We start from the raw sequence: 27,107 nt of genomic DNA on the forward strand, positions 1-27,107 counted from the left end.
GTTTTCTTCTTTTCTCCAGATCTTGTTTTGACTTCCAAAAATATCTCCTGAAATGTTTCTAAATTAAATTCTGGAGAGTAGAAACTGAAAGCTGAGGGGTCTTTTTTCATATCTCACATCAAGTTTTTATATTTTCAGTCAGTTTCCTGGAGGAGCCCGTCGGCTGTTGAGTGCCAGCACAAAAAAAACTTTAAGAGCTCATTTCTGCGTCCTTCCTCTCTCTTTTTATGCTGGAAAAACTGCCAGGCCTGGGAACTGAGAGTGAAGCCTTTTCCAAACTACACCCTTTCTCACTGTTTAGAGCTGTGGCCTTAAATGAGCCTCAGGCAGCTTAAAAAAGTCTCAGAAAGAAAAATAAGCTGTGAATAGTTCTTATATAATCAGGCACAGAAAAATACTAAGACCAAAACAACTATTTTTTTACTGCTTTGGTCTGACAGCTGGCTTTGAGTAGAGATTCAGCTTTGTTTGAACCAAAACCCTCATCAGAACCATTTTAAAAAACCTTGATAAAGTTACAGAGCCAGCAGATAGGAGCATAGGCAAGTGCTCTGAAAGAGATGAAGAGGTTCGGCACTTTGGAGTGTAGAAGTTAATAGTCTAATTCGTGCAGATGTGACATTTTCTCCAAAAGGAAGGAATAATTTTATCTTTTGTGAGCTACAGTCTGAGTTGAAGTGGAGACGAGTGCTTTTGCATCAACCCTCAAAGGTGATGTTCTTGAAAGTGTGACTTGTTTCGATAGCTTGTGAATTATCAAAATGCTTGTGTGAGAGCTATGAAGCTGTGAGACGGTGGCAGGATTCACATCACCTCGTTGTGCAGGGACAAAAATTAAAATACCTGATGAAACTGAGGGCCTGGATACAGAAATGCTCGGGCCAGAAGGTTTCTTCTCAGGTGCGCCCTCAGGGTCGTCACTCTCTGCTCCTTCAGGCTGCATTAAAAAACAAACAAACAAACAAACAAAACCACGCAAACCTTTAAAATACGCTTTCCACCCCAAATGTAAAAACTTTCCAACTTTCCCCAGTGCGCTGCTGTTTGTGTGCATCGATTGCTGACCCTGACCCTCCGATTAGCATCAAGATGGGACGATCTGTCCAGAGACCGGGGACGTAGGTTTTTGGATGCCATGGACTCCATACCCTCTGCACCACCCCTGAAAAAAACACAGAGGTCAGCTGAATAACAGCATCTAATCCAGAGTTTAACACTGAAGGCAGTTCCAGAAATGGCAACTGCTTCAGCTTTGCTTCTTAAGCGCTTTGGATGCTGAAAATATTTCAGATTAACTTTGTTTTACTTATTGCTTGTATTCTTAAGCAAAAACAGAAAATAAAGATTTAATGGAGTAGAACCAACTTTTAGCCAACTTGGAGGTGCTGGTCTGTTAGCTTGGACAAAACTAGTTATTTCATCAAGTGATAAAATAACTGCGACTCCATGAAATGCTGAAAGTAAATCTCTATCGTCTATTGTTTATCATTTGCTCTGCTTTCTGTCTGTATGCCTCTCAGTGCTGCCTTCACATACATACACACATACATATATACATATACATACATATGATCTTTTCTAATGCTTTCACACTGAGGTGCACACTCAACACATTGAACATTTACTCTCTGATGATTTTATCCTGTCTATGTGCTGCATGTCCTGCATGCATTAAACATTCATGTTGTTTAATTCATTAAGGTCAGTATGTGTTTGTATGAAGCTAAACAGCTGTTAAAGCTCTGTGTTATCTGCTTACCCTTTTCTCCTGGCACCATTGAGTACAGTTAATCTGTTGGATACTGCAGGCTCAGGTTTCTCCTGCTTTGAAGGGGCGGCCTTTTTTACTTCTGGGCCTTCGGGAACAAACGCATCAGCCAGTGAGTATTGAAATCAGCACATTTGCTTCTCTGTTGCACCGTTAACATGTCTTTTCAACTGTAATCATTCTGGTTTGAAGAACACAAGCAGTCGGACTCACTCAGCGGGGTGCTCAGGATCGTCTGTTTGACAACCTCACTGCTCAACTGCCCCCGCTCAAAGCGCTTAGACCTCTCCTCCAGGAACCACTCTCCGCTCGACACCTTAAGCTCCCTGTCGTACAAAGACATTAAAGGGGAATCAACACCTCAAGACAGCACATGTAGTAAAAGTAAAATCAGAGGAAACAAGAAGGAATGAAAGTGCTCTATTCTCCCATGTCGCACATTATTTCTAAGTCTCTGAATTCTCAATTTAATCATCAATAGCGACTCAAAGAACTCCGGGTAAATGAAGCAGGCAAAAATGAGAAAAACATTTGAATTTTAGCTTTGGTAATACTTTGCACATAGAAAAATATATTTCTCTGAAAGTGTTGCTGTTGCAATATTACATCTCTGCAATACTGGCCAGCGATTGCATCTCAGTCTCATTAACTAACACTAAACACGAGTTGTAAATCATAGCTCGACACTTTTATGTCACGCTTTTTGCATTTTCAATCACCATTGAGAACAGATCCAGCACAAAGCATAAAAACTATTGAATACAGTGGTGGGCATTTACTTCTCTCTCTCCCTTTTACCCTCCTAACTTCTGAAATTAATCCGGCACCCGTAGGCAAAATCCATTTTTCCTTCCTCCTGGTTCGGATTGTGATCTTCTGCATGTAAACCTTTTCGCTACACGTGTGGGCGTGAGCTGAGAAAAGTTTTACTTCTTGCAGACATGATCTTCTGGCCTCAGCATAATTATTCAGACTAAGCAGTGGAAAACCTGCGTCTTTATTTCTCAGAAACATTTTTTTAAATGTGAATGTTTAGTTAGCTCGGAGCCACCACGCACAGGTAGTTGGAAGCTTGGAGCTTAAAGCTAAAGCAGATTAAAGCAGGTTTTAATGTCAGGATACAATCAAAAGTGGCATTAAAAAGCCTTTGGACAATTACGCCCACCAGGAGCACCCAAAGGTTCAAAGAAACGAGGTTTGAAGATATCCTAACACACTCGGTCACACTATTTATCTGACACCGAAGCTAATTCAGTTCAGCGTTAAAAATAACACCTTTATTCATGAGGGTTATAATGTTGAGTTATTGCTGAAACTGTTTTAGAGCATAGCCTATTTAAAAGCACAGTTATTAAGCTGCTGTGACACTAATGAACTGCACAGGGAGGTGTTTCTGTTATTTAGCCCTCCATCACGGAAATCAGCAGGCGGGGAGAATTACTGGAAACCTTCGAGTGCTCATTAGACTACATTTGTTTCGAATACTAGTGCGTCGAGACGCTTTGTCACACAGAAACTGGGGATATTTGCATTAAATGCACCTTTCAAATGTTGTACGTACGGTACCAGTTTAAAAATCCCTGATTCAAAATATCACTACACAGGAGCCAAGGCTGGTGACGGCTCACGGTTGCTGGCTTTTTTCACTGTCCAGGTGTGCGACAGTCAGGGACAGTGGCTTGTCAGAGCAGAGATGGGAAGATTTATGGTTCCAAACAGAGCTCACAGCACCTGATCAATCACACTACAGTAAAACAACCAGCTGAAAAACGAGGCTTTACAGCTAAAAACAAACAAATAAACAAAAACCCTGCAAATTTTAGAGGCCAGAAAAACTCTAAATGTGGCAATAGTGCAGGGTAAGTTCAAGAGAAACTAAGGACAATCCTGATTAGAAAGAAAAGGTAAGTGTCAGAGAAAGATGTTGCATAATGTTGTATCTGTTTAGTCCTCACATGTTAGCTCATTTAACTTTTGAACATGATAGATCTACACAGACCAGCAGTGCTTTTTTCTCTTTTAAGCCCTGTAGATCACAGCAGTGAAACCCCAGGGCACCCTCACAGATGAATGGAGGCAGATGTGGTGCAATTAATCATCTTTAGTACAAAGAAAAGCTTGAACGCTGCTCTGGTCCCCCTTCAGATGTCACACTTACGTGAGCTTGTCACAGAAGGTACATCTCCACTCGCGTGTTCTGGGGTTCACAATACGGCAGCTGCTGCAGATTCGAGACTGGCACTCCTCGCAGAGATCGCCCCGGTCGAAGATCAGGCCCAGAGTCTTGAGGCAGCGAGTGCACTGTCGGGCTCCCAAATCATGTGGCCGGATGAAACCCTTTTGTTTGACCTCCAGCAGCTCATTCTTCAGCCTCCTGCGGGACAGAAACACAAGAATGTCACAGGACACTAAGAAAAGTAAACGTGATGACGGTGAGTTTAAATGGTGACGTGGAAGTCCTCACCGAATCCTCTTCTCCTCTCTTTTCCTCAGCTTCTCGTCTTTCTGCAGCACCTTCAGGATCATTTCTCGTTCATGTTCCAGCAGAAAGGAGAGGTTCAGATCCTTCCCAGATTGCTCCATTGATCCCACGGTCACCAGTTATCCAGTTATGTCAGCCAGGGGAATACGTTGCATGGAGGGCGTCAGCAAGAACTACATCATCCTGCGGTGTTCATCTTGTTCTTTTAGTGCTGGAAAGGTATGAATTCAAAGCTCCCAGGGTCTCTCCAGAACTTCTTCTTTTATTTGATTTTATTTTGGGGGGAGGGAAAGCTGGAACTCCCTGGAGACCTAGACAAGGTCAAGCAGACACAAAGAAAAGTCACTAACATACATCTGGCAATAATAACTTTATAAATCATCACGGCTTCGAGGTAAAAAATCCTGTTTGATCCTGGTTAATATACCTGTCTTCAGGCCAGTTTGAAAAGCATTAATTAAAATAAGACAATGATTTTCTGTATTACAAGTGGAAGCACAAGTAATTGGTAGACATTTGACGGCTCCACAGCAGCTTAACAACCTCCCAATTAGGAGCTGAGCCTGACATTCAGAGCGCTGCTGCTGAGCTTACATTAGCAAAGCTCTATCTTTCCGTGAAATTCCCGACAAGACTTGTACTAATTATCTGCACACCTGCAAACCAAACCACCTAGCTTCATGGCAACGGCTTTTATATAACCTGACACAGCCACAGAGATGGCAGTATTGCTCAGTCTGCTAAGAAATGCAGATATCTATAACGCAGATGGGAACAATCATACACACAGGATTATATACACTATAGTACATACAGGTGTTATAAGTGTTATTTTGTGAAATAAGCTTTCAAATCTTTGTTGTACTGTAAAGTCATTTCTCAGGATATCATTTAATCTAACTAATCTTACAGAAACAAAAATAGACTCTGTGAGTAGTTTTCTGATAAGGTTGATTGGTTTTTAAGTCAACAGTGCCTTTGATAAATTTGTCTACTGAACACAAAGGAGCTCACATGGTGATGTTTCTGAGGTGCTGCTGCAGCCTTGCATGTCCACGAGAGCACCATGTATGATGTGATTATTCTTGGTGGAAATCTGAGTGCACAGAGGTGCTGAGATCAGGTGCTCCAACCTGTACTTGTGCTATTCTTGCAGCAGCACCCACCCTGCGGCTGTTTCACCAGAACAATAGCTGCCCTCCCTGCTGACAGAGCAGTGCAGGTCTCTCTGGATCAGGAGCATATCCAGACACTTTGTCAGCCACCATTTAGTCCCGATATGTGTCCTGCGCAACATACCTGGGACACGTTCATCAATTATCAATGCACTCACTCAGGACTGGAGAGAGATTTCTCAACAACAGATCTGGACCCTTGTGCAGTCCATGTGCAGATGGGTGACTTTCTTGTCCATACATAAATTGTAATGTTGGTACTGTTAAATATTTTAAACATAAACTTCCACATTTATGTTTTTTACTGACATGTTTCAACAGTTATTGAATATATTGCTTTAACAACTTTATTTTAACCTCTAGCACCATCACGAGGCAGCTTGCTTTTGTACCGGCAGTAATAAGCACTTTTTTGTATCACAGGTGAATCAAGACATAAGGGCTTCCATGAAAAGGTCGCAGCAGTCAGTGTGGGTCATCAGCCACAAAACCACCATTTGTTAAGGCATTAAGAAAAAAGAAGAAGAAACAAAACCATCCTAAAGGCTGGAAGCTAACTACCCAGTGATGGAGCACTGGGATTATCGTCTTCGTGAAATGTAAACCAAATTACTCTTCAAATGACACTAATTAAATGCAGCAGCACAGACAATATCAGCACCGAACATAAGGGAACATCACCAGAGGACACAACCAGCCACAGCACTAAAAACAGAGTCAGAATTGCTAAACTATAATCAGTTTTACAAAAGACTGAAATACCCAATACTGAAAGCCAAACATTAACCAAAACAATCTGTCTGCAAACCAACTCTGCAGTGTTATAAACTTGCTAAAAGGCAGGACCGATCATTTGCAGTGAACTGTATTTAAAATCAATACAGTTCACTGCATTCTTCTGCAGCAGCTAACGGTTATTCATCTCCGCAGCTCTTAAACCTACAATAAAAGTTCTAGCAGAGCCACTATATTAATAAATAAAAACACCTAAGGCACTCAAAAAGTACAACAACAACTTTAAAAATATAAATAAAAGAAGGTTGATGCTACAAAGCTACAGGAATATGAAACAATTTCAGTCTGTGTGATCAACCTGCCCTCTCCTCTCCTGCTGCCCGTGATTACCCTCTCACATGATTGGCCCTCTGTGCTACAATCCCATCAGTAAATATTACCATGGTAACATCCTACCAAAACCAGACCAAATCAAAAAGCTGAAATGACCAAACATCATCTCTTTCATGGTTTGCATTTGCACACGCTGATACTATTATTTCGTTTAAAACATTTGTGTTTGTTGGTGCAGCCTCAAAGAGCAGCAGGTTGGAGTTTAGCAGTGTCTTGCTCCAACACTTTTATATAATTTAGCTCTTTTATCTAGTTTCCCTCGTATGTTGTTTTGATCTGTGCTTTGAAGTTTTTGAATTTTTAATCAGAAAAACAACCGGGGAAAAAAAAGCTGAAGACTTACAGACAGACAGGAAGATGATGAGGAGGAGCTAGGAAACAAACCACTAACCCTACAACTAATAGCTGCACCATCTGAGCTAAAGCAGTCCTGATTATGATAAGAGGTCCACAAGGAAAAGTGTAAATGAGTGAAAATGCCAATCCTTCCTGTGCTAAGGAAACCCTGAGTGGCTTTGATTTCTTCTGATGTGTCTGAAAGTATCTGAACACACAGAGAATATTCTCCGTCTCGCTGCAGTGCCTGATCAAATAAACTGCTAAGAATATTGTGCACAATAAAAGCAACCACAAAGATGACATACTAATGTATATGGGGTGGAATGAGGACTAAATTCTGCCTGTGCTTGCGTGAATTAAGTCGGGAAACCAAATTTGACGGCTTGGAGAGATCCGCCCAGGCCCACACCAGTCTCCTTCAGTCCTTACTCATTACTGTCTCTTTCATCCTCGTCCTTTCTTCTCTTCCCTCTTCCTTTCACTTTACATGAATTAGCACTAATGAACCGGCAGACTTCATCACAGCTTCATTTGCAGCCAAAGGCACATCTTGACATCAGCAATTATGGCATTTTAAGCTGAACTCCAGCTGCATTGTAACCTGTGAAGAGATACTGCTTCACCTTTTAGACGTCAGCTGGGGATTTGATAAAGAGAATAATAAAAGATACCTTAGAATTTAAATGATTCAAGCAGTTGAATTCAGATTTGCCTTTTATCAGCTATTAACTTAATGTGTGATTTCACTTGGAACAAGAAAAACTGCTCATATATGGGCTGGCAAATATTTTAGGATGATATGAACCTGTCAGTGATACTGATAACAATATCAGTGCAGACATTAGAGCAGCAGTTTTATAGTGAATATGATGAAGAAAAATATGTTTAGGACAGCTTGACACATAGTGTCTATGCTACAACTCTGCTGTTTGGAGCAAATGCAGCTAAGCAGCTAGTGATGAAAAGTCAAAGTTGGCTCAGATATATCAAGAATGTATGGAAGCTTGTTTCTGTCACTGGGAAAATAAATAATTAAATAAAAATGGTAAATAGTAAAAAGCTTTACTATCCATAAGTCAAAATTTCAACTTACTAATGTAAAAATCGCAGTAAATAATTAGATATTGGGAGAATACTTTAAAATTCTGACGTATTTTGAGTTACTGATTTTACAATTTTGAGATAAACCCCCACTTTTTCGTTTTTCAGTGGTGGAAACAAGCTTCCATATGAGATCTTTTACTTGCCAAAAATGGGTATCTGTCCCAGAAATCCTGGATTGGGTTGAGCCTCTGCAGCCATACTTCTAGCTTGTGCTTAAAGCCAAGGAAGAACAAGCATTAGCATGCTTATTGTTTAATTTGGGGATGTTAGCATGCTAATGTAGTACATCTGAAGATGGCAGGAATAACATAGGTCTTTCATTGTATCTGGTCCTAAAGCAGAGACGTGACCTTGTGATACGGCTCAATGAGACGAGAAAGGACGAATAACAGCTGCCGAGATATTCATCCTCAAGTTGAAGCTGAAGAAAACGCCTGAGAATCAAGAAGCGTTGTGAGTGAGATTCAGTGGGCTTCTTCTTAAAGCTCAGAACAACATCCAGACTAAATTCTCTTTTAAAACCTTCTGATCTGCAAAAGGTTATTCATGCTTTTTTACATCTAGAAATGTCTGATGTGAATGCACTGTATATTGGAGTCAGTCAGTCATTTCCTACATATACAATTAGTCCAATAACTGATTACCAAAAAGGACAATACAGCAGCCTTGCACTGGTTCCCTGGGTATGACAGAATCCAGTGTAAACTGGTACAGTTTGAATTTAAAGCCTTTAAATGTTTTTCACGTGCATGTGGTAGATAACCTCTAGCCATAAACTCCCTCAAGATCGTCGCTTCCCAATCACTCGACCATCCTGAGGTCTAAGCTTTTTAAGAACTTTTTTAAATGTACTTTTATTTTTAACTTTACACACTTTGATTTAAAATCTGCTGTATAATTACATGTTTCTACTTCCTTATCTATTCAATACATGTTGGATTATTTACTTATTATTATTTACATTTATATTTAAAATAATAAAAAAATATTCTTATACATGTACTAGTTTTATTTTGTATCATATTTGCTACATTCAGCATTTCAGCCTCAACAACTCACAAGAATTCATGATACACTTGGCATTACAGGGTTGACAAAATATATGTTAGCTTGTAGCTTCTGGTGGCATGAAAGTGGAAAATCTGGAAACTAGCAGAAGACGTTTTATCTCTGCATCAGCTAATTCACACTTCATGTGATCCTCTAACTGACTGATCTAATGAAAATTACAAGGATTTCTACTTCTGCATGGATAGAAGCAAGAACAGAAAATAAGATGCAGTTACAAGGGGATTATTACGGGCCATTAAAAAATGAAAAAAGAAAAAAAAAACTCATAAAGGTCATAATCATCATTGTTGCCAAGGGATCTTGCTTGTTTTTAATCAACACAATAATTTTGCAAATACTGAAAATTTCTGTTATGATTGTGGTAGCGTTTGGGTTTAGTTTTGTGCATCAGATAAAAAAAATACGGAGCAGAACAACACAGCCTATGTCACATGACCCTTCTGACGTACAGTCCACTCACGAACAATAGTTGGTCAACAAGATAAATAAAGCAAAACTAATATTTATCTAAGCTCCTTTCATGTTATAGTCACAGGCACTGCACTGTGTGTCCGCTTGTGTGTGCTACTGTAGGGCTGGTATCCTGATGCAGCCCTCCCTGAGTACACACAACACACATTCCCGCTACCGCTCTGCCCTGAGTAAACACGAGTGAGGAGGCAGTGAAACTCTGGGATCCGAGTGGAAGAAACACACTGGCTGCTCAGCTCTGCGCTAATAAACGTTGCTTCGAGGAAAGTACGGTGACTCACTGTTTCGATCACTCGCTGCACAGCGGTGGTTTTCATATTTTGCACTGTTCACAATCCAAGCATGTAATGGATTGTTTGTCACCGACTCTGTGCTCTATCAAGGACATCTGGCCACAAAGCCACACTGCGGTCTTCCTTGTGTTTTGCAACTCTGTGGCATTTCACCAGCTGTCAGTCTGGTCTTTTCTGCAGGTGGTCGAGCTTACAAATAGCAGAATCAATCTGCCAATTAAAGGTCGCAGGTGGGCTCCACTTGGCAGAAGAGCAAAATAGATATGAGTGAGAAATGAACATGCAACAAACATGAACTGAGCATTCAGCGGCCGGATGGAATAATTCAAAGTCCAAGGCCACAGGACGCTGGTAGAAAAGCGTCGGTATTTTAATTTCAGCTCTTTTCTCTCAGAAAGGAAACCTTCCAAGGGGAAAAACAGGATGAGTCAGACACAGTATGTCTGTCAGCCTCTGAACGATGGGCTTGTTGATATTGTTGATGTGTTATATTTTCCTTACTGTCACAGATTCCCCTCTAAAGACCAAAACCAACACTGAGTGATCCTCGGTACCCGTGCTACGCTTTTATCCAGAGTCCTTTAATACATTCATATGTAACAGAGCCTAAAGACAATTAAAAACACATCAATGAGCTGCATTGCTGCACTGTTTCTTCACTGTGAGGAGTACAGGCACTGTAGCTCAACTTGATTCAGCGTCACATCCTGCTGCTGTGTGGCTTTTAAATAAATGATTCTAAATGCCTCTGAACTTTCTTTTCCTCCCCCCCCACACTGAGATCCAGTCATCTTGGGTCCGGAGAGAAGACGGGGATGAAATATGAAATATCAGTCACCATCTCCCTCGTGTCTTTCATGTTTTGTTTGTAATGGTTGCTGTACCCTCTGCTCACATTGTTTTGCTGCTCTGATTAAAATAAACATCTGTTCTCCCCAGTTGTTTAGCACTTTAAGATTTGCAGAAAAAATAAATAAAAACTGAACTAAATTCAAGTAGTCTCGAGCTCCAATATGCTGCTGAATGAAACTCTATACACACACCGTGACTGGTTTAACTGGAAGACTTCATGACTATTATTTTGTTATTTGAGCATTACTGCATGTTGCAAACAACACAATATTTCACCGGGTACACCCACATCAGTGCTTACTCATAAAGCAGTTAGTGAGGGAGGCATTCAACTCTGCACACTCAGGAAATGATGGGAAAAAATACATATGCGATTATTTAATACTGACTGCTAATGTGGTTGAAATCGTTATTGCAGTTTATAAACAACAGAATAAATCTATACGCAAAATCATCAAATTATAATCAAACTGATGTGGCAGAAATAAGCCAAACATTAGTCATATCCAATAATCTTGCAGTCAGGTTAGAGATGCTCATTATTTTCTACATTTAATTACAGTAATGATCTTCTTTAACAAACACTTTTTACTTCACTCATAAAAAAACAAAACAAAACGGAAACACCTGAGAAAAAAAAGCCAGTCTGGAAAGGGTTACAAGCCATTTCTAAGGCTTTGGGACTAAACTGAACCACAATGACAGCCATTTTCCACAAATGGAGAAAATTTGGAAAAGTGGTAATGCTTCACAGGAGCTGCCGGCCTAAAGAAATTACTTTAAGAGCACATGGACGACTCATCCAGGAAGTCAAAAAAACGAACCCAGAAAAACATTAAAAAACCACTTACATGTTTCAGTTAAGGTCAGAGTTCATGATTCAACAATAAGAAAGAGACTGGGCAAAAATGGCCCAGTCTCCCATGAGTTCAAGAAGAAAACCGCCGTTGGTTTGCTGGCTAATCTAATTAGCCAATAACATGAAGGCAGCTCAATGAATTTGGGCCTGTAGGCATGATCAAGACAACCTGCTGAAGTTAAAACTGAGCATCAGAATGAAGAAAAAGAACCTTTGACCATGATGTGGTTGTTAGTGCCAGACAGGCTGGTCTGAGCACCACATGTTGAAACTTGAAACAGATGGGCTACAATAACAGAAGACCACACCAGGCGCTGCTCCTGTCACCTAAGAACAGGAATCTGAGGCCGCAACTCACACAGGCTCACTAGCATTGGAAAACTGGTCTGATAACTCTTGATTCCTGCTGTGACATTCAAATGGTAGGATCAGAATTTGATCTGCCAGTCATAAAAGGAAATAGGAAGCCACAGTTGGGGGATGCTAGGACTATATGGAACAGATAAGAAAGAGAGGAAAACTCTGTTACCTTTGTCCCTGAATGTAATAAAGGCTCATAACTGTCACAACTTAGAAGTAGGTTTGCAGGAGACCCTCCTCATCCTTAGCTGTAAGAGTAAGACAACAAGAAGCCAACAGCTCAGTGGAGATTCCCCAAGGGATACCCGAGTGGGGGATCTTAGTTTGCTGTGACTTGGGGGTGGGAGGAGATGACTTTATGACCAGCAGGAAGTCACATATACAGACACACACTGTTAAAACACACACACCCACACACACATTCACACACACACAACACACAGAGGTACGCGCACACGCAGGCACTCACTTGCTCGCACATACATACACAAACACAGTGTTTTAGGTTTACAACACACCGTGTGGGTTTTACGATGGGGGGTGTGGGGGGTCGCTTGTATAAAACTCGTTGTACCAGACAAAGAAGTTGAGATCTGCAGAGGAATTCTCTCCACTTCTGGAAGGTGCATGAGTGACTGAAGATAAAGGTTTTGTGAAATAACTACTAAGTTCCGGTGTCGTCTCTGGAGAACTGAGGAATAAAAAGAACTGGGGTGAAACTGAAAACGCAACAATAGCCATGTCTCAAACCTCAAATCACCTCAAACTGGTTTCTTGAGCATGACGATGAAATCCAAAATCCCTGAGGAATGTTTCGTGCAACCTGTTGCATCTGTGCTATGACGAACTCTGCAGTTCTGAAAGCAAAAAAGGGGATTCAACCTGGTATTAGAAAGGTGTACCTAATATAATGTCAGGTGGGTGTACATAAAAGCAATCACTGCCACAAATTGAGCCAAATGCTAGCTTTCCAATTTTCTTTACATGGTCATGTGCTACAGACAGTTAACCTTACAACTAGGGTTCAGTGCATCCCAAAGACCAGGAGCAGCCCTCTGTAATATTTTATGTGTGCCCCCCCACCCTGGAGTCTGGGGGGGCACAAATGCTACAGTGGAGAAGACTTTTGATACCACTCATGACTGGAATATGTTATTATTAACCATAGCAGGCCACTGTAAAAAGTCAATTAAATTTTATAGAGGAAAATCGCCAAAATTGAACAATACCTATGAATGACTGGCCACATTCAGAATAGAGATATGCAATAATAAACATTGGTCCTCGTGATTTAGGTTCTCACTTGAAATAGTAAGTTATTAAATGTAGAATATAATCGACAGGGACATTTGATAGGATGTGGTACTGAAAAAGAACAAGAGCAAAGTAAATAAAGAAAATATTGTGTTTAGTTTGGATAAATTCAAATTAAAATGTACCATTACACTCAGAGGATCAATATGAAATAAAACATATGCAAAATTTGTAGGAAGTACATGACTGATAACTGTTCTGTCCTGAGCGTTTGTTTCTAGAGCACCCACTTGACCACACCAACAGTTTCTCGCCACCGAGGAGGGGTACTTGCAAAAAGAATAAAATAAAAATCTGAGTTTAACAAAACATTTTAAATGTAAATATCAAGCTTACCTTTCTTTTTCCATGAAATGTGCTTGTGGGCACGCCAGCCATTTTGAAAAGGTGGGCAAAACAATTGGCAAGGCCACACCCCCACACATGTGATATAATTTTAAAGGTACTGTTGCCCTCTCTAAGAAACATCAGGAATTAGAGGAGTGGCAAGTAGAGTATGCGAGCTACAAGCAAAAACTAAAATGTGTACTACAGTGTGCAAAAATGAAATACTGGGTCATCAGGGGGTCATGAGGGACATTTATAAAACTAAAAGTCCCACTAACCTTAAAGTGCACTTGAAAAGCCCACACAAGAAGGTTAACCTAGCTTACCTAGAAGACCTCATCAGGGGGAGCACACTCCCCCTCCTTGAAGAGCTCACCCACTCAACCCGCATCCCCAGAAAACAGCTAACCCCAGATAAGGCAGCGTGATGTATCCCGAGACAACAGGACTGGGACATCTAAATAAAGGTGTGAAACAATCGCCTTCAAAAGGTTATCAATTCACTTGAACCAAAATTAGGACCACTCGGTGCGGCAAGAGTTAATAGTTATTAGTCTCAACACCCAAGGATAACCAGAAGAGCATGACTGATATGATGGAACTGGGATTTTGTTACACTTAATTTTTGCAAAACACAAATAAAACTAAATTGAAACTAAGGATTTTCAGAAAATAAAAACTACACTAAACTAGCAAAGAATTGGTAAAAACTAATTACAACTGGAAAAAATTGAAAATCTGGAGTCGAAACTAAATAAAAATAACAACTAATGGAAATGGCGAAAAGTTTAAAACCCTGGTGCAGAGATTGGCAAATCTGACCAGGAAACGTTATAAAATGGATTGTCAGGATAGTCAGCGTTAAAGCCACTTTTGACAGTCCATACTAGGATGGCATTGGACATCTTCGGGGCGGAAGAGGGTTGGTGTGACCAAGGTGTGGTTTGGCTTGTTGTATGTACATTTCAAAATGTTACAGCTCTGGATGGACCAGTTACCGGGGCATGGAAGGATGACAGACTTTATTACATGAGGAGAAGGGACATTTTCGGGATCGAAGATCCTCAGGGATGACAAGGCTGGAGCAACGGTACTCGAGAGAAGAATTTCTGATACTTTCTGAGATATGATGTCACCAACCTTCTCTTTTAAGTGTCTAGCTCCGGTGAATTGACACATGGGAGTGTGTCAAAAAAGGGGGAAGTGGAAGTTGAGTTTGAACATCAAACAATGGTGATATGAAAATTTCTATGAGTTTATTTTTGTGTTTAATAAATTAGCTATGGTAAAACTTAAGCTTATAATGTGTTAGACTTAGAAAGGGTTCACTAATTTTTGATTTCTTTTACACACACATAGATTATGATTAGAATAGGTCCTGAACATAATATTTTAAACCAAATTTGAATCATTAGAAGAACAATGGATAACAATATTAGATTATCAAGGCTAGGGAGAGAGGTGTTTTGGTTTTCTGTCTCTTGCAGAGAAAGGAACAGACACCAGACGGGGACCCGGAGATGTGAGGACCCTTCACAGCAGGGACAGATGTAGGGACTGCCGAGACAGCAACTGGGGTCAAGTGTCATGATGTTTGGGCTCCTGGAGAAGATGGATCCCACAAACACAGCAATAACCATGAAGGGGTTGGCGAAAACCAGGAACACCAGACCAACGAGGTTCAAGAGGCTCTTGGCAAAAAGGGGGACACGCCGGTGAACCCAAAACACACAGATCTTTGTTTGAAATCGGGGCAGAATAATCCCCAGAACTGTGCAATGACTAAAGGGTGGTCTAACCCCGGAGGTCGAAGAAAGAAGCTGAGAATCACCCAACTGGAAGACACTGGTAGCTGCAGCAATAAAAATAAAGGTTAAAAGCTCCTTAGACAGAGGTTCTAGTCTAAGTACATTTGAAAGGTATAAGGGGGCATTAAAATGGGAGTGGAAAACTGGAGCACCAAAATAAAGCTGTGGGAGAATTGGGGAGTGATGGGAGTGTCATCTGTAACTGCTGTTATGGTTGTAAATCTAACTTTGCTTGCATCTGAACTGCGTGAACACAGAGGTCATCCCACATATGGTCCACCCGTTAAAGGGGGACAGAGGGCCTCAGGATCAAGAAAACTTGGACCTTGCGACCCTGGAGTGCATGTTGTAAGTGATCTCTTTCAGAGATCAAAAGGGGGAATTATTAGATTATTCTGTTATTATATGTTACCTTATATATGTAATCAAAGTAGTTGAATTAGAATACTGCTGTAGATCACATTATACCCTTTAATATAGAGTGTGTGAGCTGTATGTAGTGTAGTTCTCATTATACTTTTGAGTTAACAGAACATATTCACATATTAGTTCATTAGATAAATGTGCATCACTCTGTATCCTTGATCTGCTGGGAATGTGTTACACTGTTTTCTTGACATGCTTAATTGTTGAATCATGAAGAGAAGGTTGTAAGCAGGAGACTCTGTGTCTAAAGACAGGGGAGATAGATAGACCACATTCCACACCCCCACCTTACAGAAAGCAGAGAAACAACTGCCGAGGTCATAACTTAGGCGCTGTAACAGAGAAAAAATGTGATGTTTTGGCTTTTACGACTAGCTGGGGGCCACTAGAGACTATAAAAAGCTGAGCAACTCGTCACCATTTTGAGACATGTGCCTGACCCTCTGGTAGCATCTCTCCCGTCCGGACGTTGTAATGCTCTGACTGTTGAATTGTATGGAAATAAATGATTGTTGATTGAGCATTTATACACCGAGTATTGTCCCTCCTTCAGCCCAAAGATTCAAAGAATTGGGAGAATTCAACACAAGGAAAGAAGGCACTGATGTACAGTTCATTCATCTCTGTTACTTGTGAAATAATGATGCAGCAGCTCAGAATGACTCCAAGGGAGCATTTTGCTTCAGCTTAACTGTTATGTTCCATCCATCATAGCCGATTAAACTCCCCAACATTAACAAACACAGCTGGCGTTGTCACTAAGGATTTTAAAAAAACAATAAACCAGTGGATTTTCTTTAAAACAGCAAACAAATAAAATACGGAAATAACAAAATAAAACACTGCCGTCCTTTCATCAGACAGCACATAGAGTCTGACTTCTATGGAGAGAAGGTGTGAAACGAAAACAGTAGCGCAGCAGAGTCCTTAATGTCAGCACCACAGAAATAGCATTAGCTACTGTTCACTGCAGTATATTTTTAATTATAGCTCTCAATGCCAGATATGCGTTAGATGATATAAGGTTTTGCTGCAATTCGATAAATCATATTGGATTATAAACCTTGAAAGCCTTGCACAAAGCATTTCTGTGAGAGAGTTCTAGCGGGATGAGTGAGCTTGTGAGAACATTATATAGTGTGTTTATGTAGAAAATGTGGGTCACGCTGACTTCTTCAAACTGAAAATTCACCGGCTTCGACTCCAGCGTTAGACATGTTATTGCAGCAAGAAGCAGCTTAGATCTTTGACTCGAGAGATCAGTTTTTCCTTAAAGAGTTATCCCTTCACCTTTAATCAGCAGATTCTTCATCTCCTGGGAGGCACAGGTTTTTCTAGATAACGTCCCCAGGCACAGCAATATATATCGCCCAAAGAAGTGTTTACAAGAACTGAGAGTCTGTATCACCTAATAAAGTTTAAAGATTTCCAGCTCTATGTATCAGACAGCTTCATTTATAACAGTCAGTCAGTCGGGGAAGTTCTCCCCAGGATAAAAACTGGCAGATTGTACTGTGGCTCAACTCTTTTGTTTTAATGTATAGCTTCTGAATCCTCCTGCGGCGATTCACAGGATGCTGAATCATTAATGCAGTCGGACTCGGTAGTGATGATGAATAACAGAGATCATCCCTGATGACCATTAAACAGCGGGTCGCTTGACACAGCCGCAGACAACCTTCTGCCGGATTCAGACAAACAACACGGGGTCTTTATGTGGAGCAAACACAAACACACAAGGGCAGACTTCCTCTAAGTGTAGGAAGCATCAATTATTCACCATCCAAGGTCAATAATAACACACTTCACAGCTGCTTACGCCTTGCCACTGCAAACACCAGAGAATATGACAGAGCAAATTCCTGTTTTCTTTGGATAGCAAGTGCCTCTTTCCCCCAGGTACAGTACACCTGTTTACGCACACATTTTTAATCACCACCCCTCGCTTGCGCGTTTGTCATGTTCGTGTTATATTGACAGTACTGCAAAAACACATTTCTGACTCATAAACGCTGCTTATGTTACCATGCAGACTGCACCAATACAGCAGACCTGCTTGAAAGAGCAAACAAATACAGAATGTAATTACACCCCATTTAACCGACAGATTATTGATAGATTCTCAATTTATTGCCATCATTCAAACGCTTTTGTTTTCAGAGTGGAAATCTTTACAGTCGGCACGCGTCTGTTGAGCATATTTAGATAATCAAAGATCCTTTTGATAAAGTGCTAACAGATGAGCACGATAAACAACTTACGCTTAAAATTAAACTTCAACGTCATCTTGGTAATTAGTCACATTTATCACAACTTCACATCCATTAAATCACAGCACTGTACAAAAGTCCTGAGTGATTATGAAAAAGGTCACGTAGGGTCAGATCAAATTAAAAGGATTCTCAGACGCCTTTAGAAGAAAAGGTTGGGAATGAATATGATCCTAGCAGGGGATTTGAAAAGATCTCCTAATAACATGAAATAAAATATTTTACTGCAATATGCTCATCTAATTTTGAACAGCTGCCAACCAATAGGAACAGGCCATTTGGTGCAAAAATGATGTTACTAAAAACAAACCCCTCAAGGTGTGTTTTATCTTGTAAGGTAAAGACGCAACAATAGTCATCACGTGTAAAATCAGATCCTATATGGGAGGTGTGCCAGACAAAAAGCATCTGGTATTAGAGCAAACATCAGTGCATAAAAGACTATTGGCCAATGACCATGAAGACAAAGAGCAGCTCTATTGGAGTAATGTGCTATGGACACAGAGTTGTTTTTGCACAGTTAGTGCAGACGTGTTTCGTGCAAACCAAAGAAAGCTTTTCAGGAGAGCCTCAAACCAGCCTTGAAGCACGGTGATCAGAATGCGGTTTGGGGCTACTTCACTGCCTCGGGCCTGCTTCCAGTCATCGATTTAACAATAAATACTGCATCATATAAAGAGAGTGCTTGAAGATAATGTCCAAAACGTGTTGCTCAACCAGAGCTGGAGCATTTTAACAGGAAAGCAATTCTCGGCACTGCCACACACATCCATCTAAGTACAACTACAAATTGAAGGTATGACTCAAATGGGCTTGCTGTGGTTCCATTTAAAATGCTCAGATGCTTTTATTTATTTAAAAAAAATAAAATAAAATTGATGCCACGATGTTGACTTGTGTCTTGCTGGATAAATCTTTACAGTGTCAGCAGGACAAAAACTATCAAACTGATTTTGTGCTAAGAAAGAAACCTGTAGGTTTTTGGATAATTCCTTAATACTTTACAAAGGCTCTTCTAGTTTTAGTAGCCTGATCAGACCGACTCTGTGCCTCAGCTCTTGTGTTTCTTTAATCTTGCGTGTGCTTTGGATTCTGCCTCAGCCTGCTTCCTGTACACCGTTTGCTTCTGATCTTTTGCACCTGTGAGTCAAACTTTTTTTTTTAACCCACATACTTTTACAACCGATCTCACAATGATGACAAATCTACACTCAGACATAAAATTCAATTACTTCTCTAAGCGTCAGAATGAGATGAAGCACAAACCTCTTGAGATAGACGACTGCACATAAAAGCCAGGCTCAGGACAACATAATTTACCAGCGGAGAGTCTTCAGACTGAGAAGCTCTTTATAAAGCAGTTAGCGCACAGACTCTTACTTTATTGCTTTCTGCTGTGCAGATACAGACAACAATCCATAAGCATGTTCAGAATGGTTTCCAGCTCAACCATCTTATCTGAGGGCGGAAATAAGATTTATCCTGCTATCTCAGCCGTGCATCTCCCCACCATGTAATCTACTTCCTGCTATCGGATGTGAACCAGTGTTCACAGTGGGGTGAAATCAATAGGCAGGCTGCGTCTTCACCAGAAAGCTCGAGATGAGATGTGGCACGCTGGAGCAGAGTGGAGAGGTTTCTGGGAAGAGATGTGAGGTGGATTTGGGTGAGGACAAAAATCACACCAGCAACAATACATGACGTGTTTGTCCGACTGGAAAGCATTCGTAGATTTCTCTTTTTTAGTCTCTTGCTTAGACTCTAACACACACACCTCAGGGTGGATAATATATCTGCAGTGCACTAATGACCCTTTCTCTCAGCCTGGAGGTCTGTCAGACACACTGTTCGTGTCACTGCCAATCAGCGAAAACCTGCTGTCAGCGTGAATTTCCTTCACTCCTCGCTCATCAATTCATTCCCTGAACTCCCTGCATATCAATAACTCTCCCGAAACACGGCTCACCACGGTTTGTCAACTGGAATCCAATTTAAAACCTTAATTACTTGGTTGGCTTAAAGGTAATGAAGCAGCATTAGGTGCCGATATGAATAACCCACCTCCATCAAGCCTGACACTTTGCATAACAGTGACTAACACTCTGTCGTCGCCTGATTTGGCCTTTTGTCTGCGAAGAAGGTGATGCCAACATGCAGCAGAAAGACATATATAGGAGAACGGCAGCCAAACTTTGAGATATCTTTCCTCGATTGGCTGTCTACGAGTCATCTTTCCTGGACGGAAGATTAGAGTGGGGTGACTTTGTTCACGTATCTGAAGGCAAAAGTGCTTTAAAGGTGCTTCAAACCACCACAGTCAAAGCTGCAATCACAGAGAGGTGACACATGATGATCGTTTAAAAAAAAAGGAATAAAAAACAAACAAACATTACACTAGTCTACAACCACAAAGTGTGGCAGAAGTAGCTCTGTGGAACCACGAGGGAGTTTTAGTGTCTCATCTCCAAACAGCCAGTCAACCGCTGTGTGATCATAATTGTTCGAGTCTGGCTGTTTCAGAAGACTGTTGGATGCAAGCTGCCAGTTTGCTTCAAATGAGGTGCTTTTCACATTTGCTTTCATCTCCAGCCTCTTTCCATCCCCAAATACTATAAGCACCTTCCCAAAAACAGAACTAGGGGGAGTAACTTTAAAGGATTCCTGCAACATCCCTAAAAGTTGTGACCACCTGTGTCTGAGAGAAAAAAAAACGGGTTTTGTTTGAACTTCTTGTTGGCTGCTGAGTGCAGTCTAACAAACGTCTTCAAAGAAAGGATGACTGCTAGCTGAGCTATCCGATCACTGCGTCTCGCCCTGTGTGAGAGCATTCAAAGCTGCCTGCTGAGGAAAAGCTTTAGAAAAACTCATTTGTTCAAGCTTCATTATTCCAAGATAGCTCCCCCGCCCACGGATAACCCCACCGTCACACCAGGCGAAATACTTAATTTGTTTGTTTTGTTGTTACATGTTTGCAGCAGTCTGTTTCCACTAATGTTGGCTTTGCAGACGTTTTTCCAGCGCTTTTCCAGTGATAAATGTTGGAGGGAAAAAAAATCACTGCCCTTGACACTGTATCTCAGTAAGCTGTTAAAGGCCTTGGCAGCTTGTTACCATGCAGTGTGAGCAATATGTCAAGAACCTGCCAATAAGATAGTGGTTAATTAATCCACACTTAGTGTCCCAGTAAGAACATCTGTAAATGGTAAATGGACTGGTGCTTATATAGCAGTTTTCTACTCAATTTGAGCATACAGAGAGTCTTTTACTAGATGCCTCATTCATCTACATTCATACAAGCACTTTCTTCTTAGCTTTAAGCTAATATTCACACACTCGTACATCCGACATATGCAACAGGAGTGACTTAGGGTTCAGTATCTCGCCTCAGGGTTTTCTAACATTGTCACTGGTGGAGGAGCCAAGGATCAAGCATTGACCTTCCAATTAGTACACAACCTGCTCTACCCTCCTGAGCTATAGACACTCAGGAGGTTTTTGCTCAGGATATTTTGTTTGTAATAGCAGTTGGATAAATCTCTCTTATACTCACGTCCCAAAATTTGTAACATTTTTCCTATAAATGGGGAACAACCCCTCTCCCCTCCACGTTTGCACAGTTTGGAACAATTATAAACGCTTGTTGATTAAGACCTCATCAAAAATGTATTGTAAAAAGTAGTTCACTTCAAAGAACCTGATACCTGCAACCTTCCAAATATTATTTTGGATTTGTGGGAGAGGAGGATGTTTAAAGCGGGTACAAACACTCAATAGCCAGTTTGTTAGGTGCACATGTTCACCTGCTTCACAAATATCTAATCAACCAATCACATGGCAGTAACTCAATGTATGTATCATTGTATGGTAAAAGTAACCCCCTGAAGTTCAAACTGAGCATAAGAATGGGGAAGAAAGTTGATTTAATTGACTTTATTGGTGACAGATGAGCTGATCTGATTATTTCATAAACTGCTGATCTGTTGGGATTTTCCACACAAGCGTCTCTGAAGTTTACAGTGAATGGTTTGAAAAACAGAAAATATCTAGTGAGCTGTAGTTCTCGAGGAGAAAATGCCTTGTTGATGCCAAGGATAAGAGGAGATTTGCCAGATGACTTCAAGCTGACAGTAACTCGAATAACCACGCATTACAACGTAGATGAAGAAGATCATTTCTGAACCTTGAGGTAGATTGTAGTGTTAAGTGCTGGTAGAGTGAGAAGGGGCAGATAGGGTAAGAAGTTTTCAAAAACAAAAAAAAAAAAAAAAAAAAAAGCATAGCTCAATCCTGCCTTGTATCGATGGTTCAAGCTGGTGGTGATGTAATGGTGTTTGCGATTGTTTCTTTTATGACCACAGCGTACCCATTTTCTGATGACTGCTTCCAGCAGGATAACGCACCATGTCACAAAGCTCAGATCATCTAAAATTGGTTTCTTGGACATAAAAATGAGTTCATTTTACTCAAATAGCCTCCATTTAGTAGCAGATCTCAATTCAGTAAAGCATCTTTGACCTGACATCAAGTAATGGATGTGCAGCAGACAAATCTGCAGCCAGTGTGTGATGCTATGATGTCACTATAGACCAAAGTCTCTGAGAAGTGTTTCCAGGACCGTGTTGAATCTGTATCACAAAGATTTAGGACAGCTCTGAAGGCAAAATGGGGTCTGACTGAGTACTAGCAAGGTATAGCTAATAAAGTTGTCTAGTGTTTATAGAGTTTATATGAGATTTTCCATCTTCTGCCGCTTTATACTAGGGCTGGAGATGAACGGTTACCTGCTCTAATGTTTACTCTCTGACCAATTTCTCTTTGATCCGGCTGCTGTCAGAGTTACTTGGGTAAGAAGAGCTAACCCAACATCAATTGTCTTTCAGGACTCAGCCATTATCTTTGGCAGCAGGAGGAACAAACTACTGCTGAGAAACCAGAGTTCACTCAAACTTAAAGTGACTGTTAGCTTAGTGAATGTTTACTCTGAGTCAGCTCCAAACTCAATGACACTTAAGAAGGAAATTGACATTGTGGCAGCATTTTGTTCAAACAGACAAACGAGAAGTCCATTTTGTGGTTCAAATACCAGCAGGACAAGTCATATTACATTTTTTTTTTAAAGAAGTGGTAAGCTTACTTTTTGTTATGATGTTTTTCCATCCTTCATTTAACAGCTTAAGCTTTGAGTGAGAGCATGTCAGAAATGTGTATAGTTTATATATTACATTATGTTAGTAGACACCAGCTAAATTGCTAAAACGCTACCTAGAATGCATAAAATATACAGATAATAAAAGAAAAACTTGAGTTTGAAATTTAGATTTTTGATATTTCAGATTTTTTTGTGAATAATATTTGGAAAAAAAATTCCTTTCTTGAGTTACTGAAAAGAAAAAAAGAGATTTCCTCCATGGCTGTCTTTCACAGTTAAGATACAAGCCACCGATGTTTAACACATTTGCTACCAAGCCTTGACCAACATTTAAAGTGCTGCCCTTACAGCCATGAAGCACACATGTCACAGCCGCTGTAACATTACACTCGCAGCAGAGCCGTCCTCTGTAATGACCTATCAAGCCTGCAGGCCTCCACAGTTCCCTGCCAGGCTCAATGGAGCAGAAAATAGGAAAAACAAACCAGCATAGACAGTTCCTCTAAAAAAAAAAAAAAAAAAAGTCTTATCCCACCCCCTCTCTCAACCCCCGTTAGCTGTGCTCTCTTAATCTCCCTGCACTCCTTCCATTTTTTTCTTCTTTTCACCTTCACTGAACTCTCGGGCATCACTCTTATCTGAAGGCTGCTTGTCCTTGTGCTGAAAGGTTGCTTGTGTCATTTCACCTGCTAATTAAGAGGAAAAGGGCAGCGTGAGCTCAGGAAAAGGCTGTTTATCCTCCAAAACAAACCAGCAGAGAAACTGCAGAAGAGACAGAGCCAGAAAATTGGTCGTGATTATTGTGCTGTGCTGTTAGGTGTTGCTGGTAAAATAAAAGACTTCCAGGAAGAGAAAAGCCCATCTGGACTTCAAAGGGAAAGATACGTACACCAGGTTTTTACCTTTAATGCACACCAAGTGTTCTGACCCCAAAAGCCTTGTTTGGAGTACAGAATGCCTTAAAACACAGCGGTTTGTGAGAGAAATACAAATCAAACTAAAACAAAGGACCTTTCTTCTCCTCATCTCCTCAGCATTGTGATTACTGTTGCCTAAAACTAAGAGCTCCTCCAGCGTTTGGCAATCAGGACAAGAAACCATATTGTTCCTCCTGATCCAAGGTTTGACTAATGGACAGACTCTCCTACCCAATACCCTGGCCTTCCTTTCCAGGGAGGCTGAGGAGTATGGCCCCCTCTGTAATTCTACCATACCTCCAGCACCACTTGTTAAAAATAGGCACCACCACCTCAGACCTCCATGCAGACAGACCACAGCATCCAGAACTTCAGGCCCCAGGGGGCCCTGCTATGAGGAGTGGTTTAACTACCTCAGTGAGATTTTCCCCAGTGATGTGCAAGCCATCCCCTTTTCCTGGGAATCCTCAAAGTATTCCACTGTACACTGTATCATGTTCCCCTCCCAAGTCACCTTATGGTTTGCCAGATTTGCTTTTAGGCTGACACTGGCCTACCACAGCTAGGTTTTTGCTTCAGCTGTTCGGCCAGCGCCGCACTGCATCTGGAGTCCCACAGGCCAACCAAACCCAATAGGAATTCTCGTTCAGCTTGATGACTCACTTCCTCCATCTGATTCATGCAGGAACGAAGATGGAGTGCTTTGTAATTGTTGGAGTAACTGCAGTTTTGTTTGGTAATCTACACTGAAGCTGATATGGGTTTTGAGGTCTTGTCTTATACAAAAAGAGCTGTCATGTTTACAGTGAACGGTGTACTGAACAGTTAAGACATTTGAAGGTAAACAACAAGACGAGAGGGAAAAGGGTTGGTTTATAGTGTGTGGGCTGCACACAATGCACTGTAAGCAATAATACACCGTGTCAAGACGATGCAGCTAGCAGTCATATTACAGAAGACAGCCCATATGAACAATGGAAGATGTTATATGAGCAGCACAGACTCAGAATGAAACTCTGACAAGAATCTCACATTGTAATTGAAATTGTTACTGCCAGGTCTGAATCAATCTGCAGCATCACATTGACAAAAAGAATTCAGCTTGCCCCTAGAATGACCTCAGAGTGACTGAAATCAACAAGATATGATGTTTTTTAAGGGTAAAACCAAGAACCAACAGCTGCAAACACTGCAAAGCCTACAACACTGAATTACATCTGCAAATTGATCTGTTTGTACTTCTCTTGCTTTATAAAAGTGCATGATGACAAAATGTATACCCACTTACAAGACTTAATTTAGAAAATGGTTCTCACAACTACACCAGCAGACGTGTAAAACACCTGCTGAAATAAGACAGGCCTCTGATGTAAATCAAAATAATGATTTAACCTGTATTATTACATTTGTTTCCTTAGATTCTGCGTGGCCAGTGACAGAGATGCCATTTGGTCCTTCAGTCTTCAGTATGATCAGCTGCTCTCATTTCTGCAGTGTGAAAGCTGCCAGTTTATTCTGGCAGGACTGAAAAGCAGCAGTAAAATTGTCCAGAACTGAAGCCACAGTCTGGCGCCTGTTCCTCAAATCTGGCACTGTTTAGAAACTGTGAGACGGTTCAAGTGCAGGAAGTCTGTTTGTTGGATAAACAAAGATTTTCACTGCAGAGAGTCTGAAATCTTTTACTCTTTGCCATCATACCCTCTGATGAGGGGAGGCAGATTTTAAAGAACAGATTAAACTAAGATTTAAAAATGTTGTCTTTATGTTTCGAGAAAACTTTACATAGTCAGATATGTAATAGATTTGCATGCTGCCAGTGCGCAAACACTTAAAGAACAAGAGACAAGAGCTTTTAGATTGAGGCAGGATCTCATTAACCCAGTTTCTGCTGCCACTGCTGCTTCTTCTTCGAGAGGAGAGGAGTGAGAGAAATGTTCGGGTTAAACCAGCTCCCTTCACTAACATGGTTGACTATTTCATAACACTCCAGTCCAACCAAATTGTACTTTCCTTCATCTTTTCAAGACACTACAAGCTAATGGACAGAAGGGAGATCCTCTGCATGCATGCGTGCGTACATGTTCATAGCAGCATTAGTATTAATCACAGCGTAACAACTGAACAGCATGTGTAATTTAAGGCTGGGCAGATGCTAATGGATTATGAAAATTCGTATGATAAGCCCTGCATCATTTCGGCTTTATTGCGCTGTATGCTGGTACATTAGCATAGCTGGAAAATCTAGACAGATGCACAATGAAATTCAGTGTTAAGCGTCTGGGCTGGCAGAGCCTCCACAGCAGATCGATGAATAAAGATCTTCTAGCAAAGACAAACTGCTGTTTAGACAGACAGGTGGGACCTGAATCCTCCGGATTTAAAGCACTTCTGGATGTTATTTATCCCCATAACATGTTAGAGCATGCATTTATAATTTTCCTAAGGATTATGTTGTTAATGGCCATGACATACATTCATCTGAAATGGAACAAAACATTTTCTGTTCTATATGCCAGCTCCTGGCATCCCACATGCTTGTGGAAAATCCAGGCTAGGAGCCAAAACAACTGCTTCTGCAGAATAATTAGCATTCAGCAACCAATATTTAGAGCACAGGACGTTTTGACAGGAAGGGCATCCTGCTCTGCATTTCAGAGCAACCACAGACAATTACTGATTTCTCACATAGGCTGGAAAAAGGTTTTGTTTTGAAGTTCAAAGATGCCCCTCCAACTCGCAATTAGAAAGCGTTACCAAAGAAGCAGCTAACAGGTTTGTTCATGCCTTATATTGCTTTAATTGTGCTTAATTTGTGGATTAGTCATTTTTACGAAAGGGTGTCATGTTGTGAAACATCACTTTGCACTCTTATAAAGCAAGACTAAAGCTGCCAGAAGGAATGGGAGACTTCAAATTAGTACAAAAATTCAAGACACAAGACTGGGAACTTTGATTTGGCAGATTTTTAACAGCAGCTAAACTTGCTGATGCAAC

General features: G+C 40.8%; 1 protein-coding gene across 3 annotated transcripts in view; it reads right to left on the reverse strand.

Moving 5' to 3' along the window:
• The window catches only part of sytl5 (synaptotagmin-like 5), a 48,112-nt gene that overhangs the window by 13,763 nt on the left and 7,242 nt on the right, over window positions 1-27,107 (reverse strand). For 2 of the 3 annotated variants that reach the window (XM_085433688.1, XM_085433686.1), the window contains exons 2-7: window positions 4,233-4,561; window positions 3,927-4,142; window positions 1,982-2,094; window positions 1,760-1,856; window positions 1,066-1,162; window positions 844-937 (exon numbers count right to left, since the gene is read on the reverse strand). In XM_085433688.1, coding sequence (XP_085289814.1) covers window positions 844-937; window positions 1,066-1,162; window positions 1,760-1,856; window positions 1,982-2,094; window positions 3,927-4,142; window positions 4,233-4,351 — 736 coding nt within the window. In that variant the 5' untranslated portion in view covers window positions 4,352-4,561. The remainder of the gene's footprint in view (window positions 1-843; window positions 938-1,065; window positions 1,163-1,759; window positions 1,857-1,981; window positions 2,095-3,926; window positions 4,143-4,232; window positions 4,562-27,107) is intronic. The other variant, XM_085433687.1, reaches the window with a different exon arrangement.

Source organism: Copadichromis virginalis, linkage group LG16 (genome assembly GCF_057382275.1).
Source record: "Copadichromis virginalis isolate Kocher_CV1m ecotype Utaka linkage group LG16, C_Virginalis_male_GT1.1, whole genome shotgun sequence".
NCBI classification, from domain to species: Eukaryota; Metazoa; Chordata; class Actinopteri; order Cichliformes; family Cichlidae; genus Copadichromis; species Copadichromis virginalis.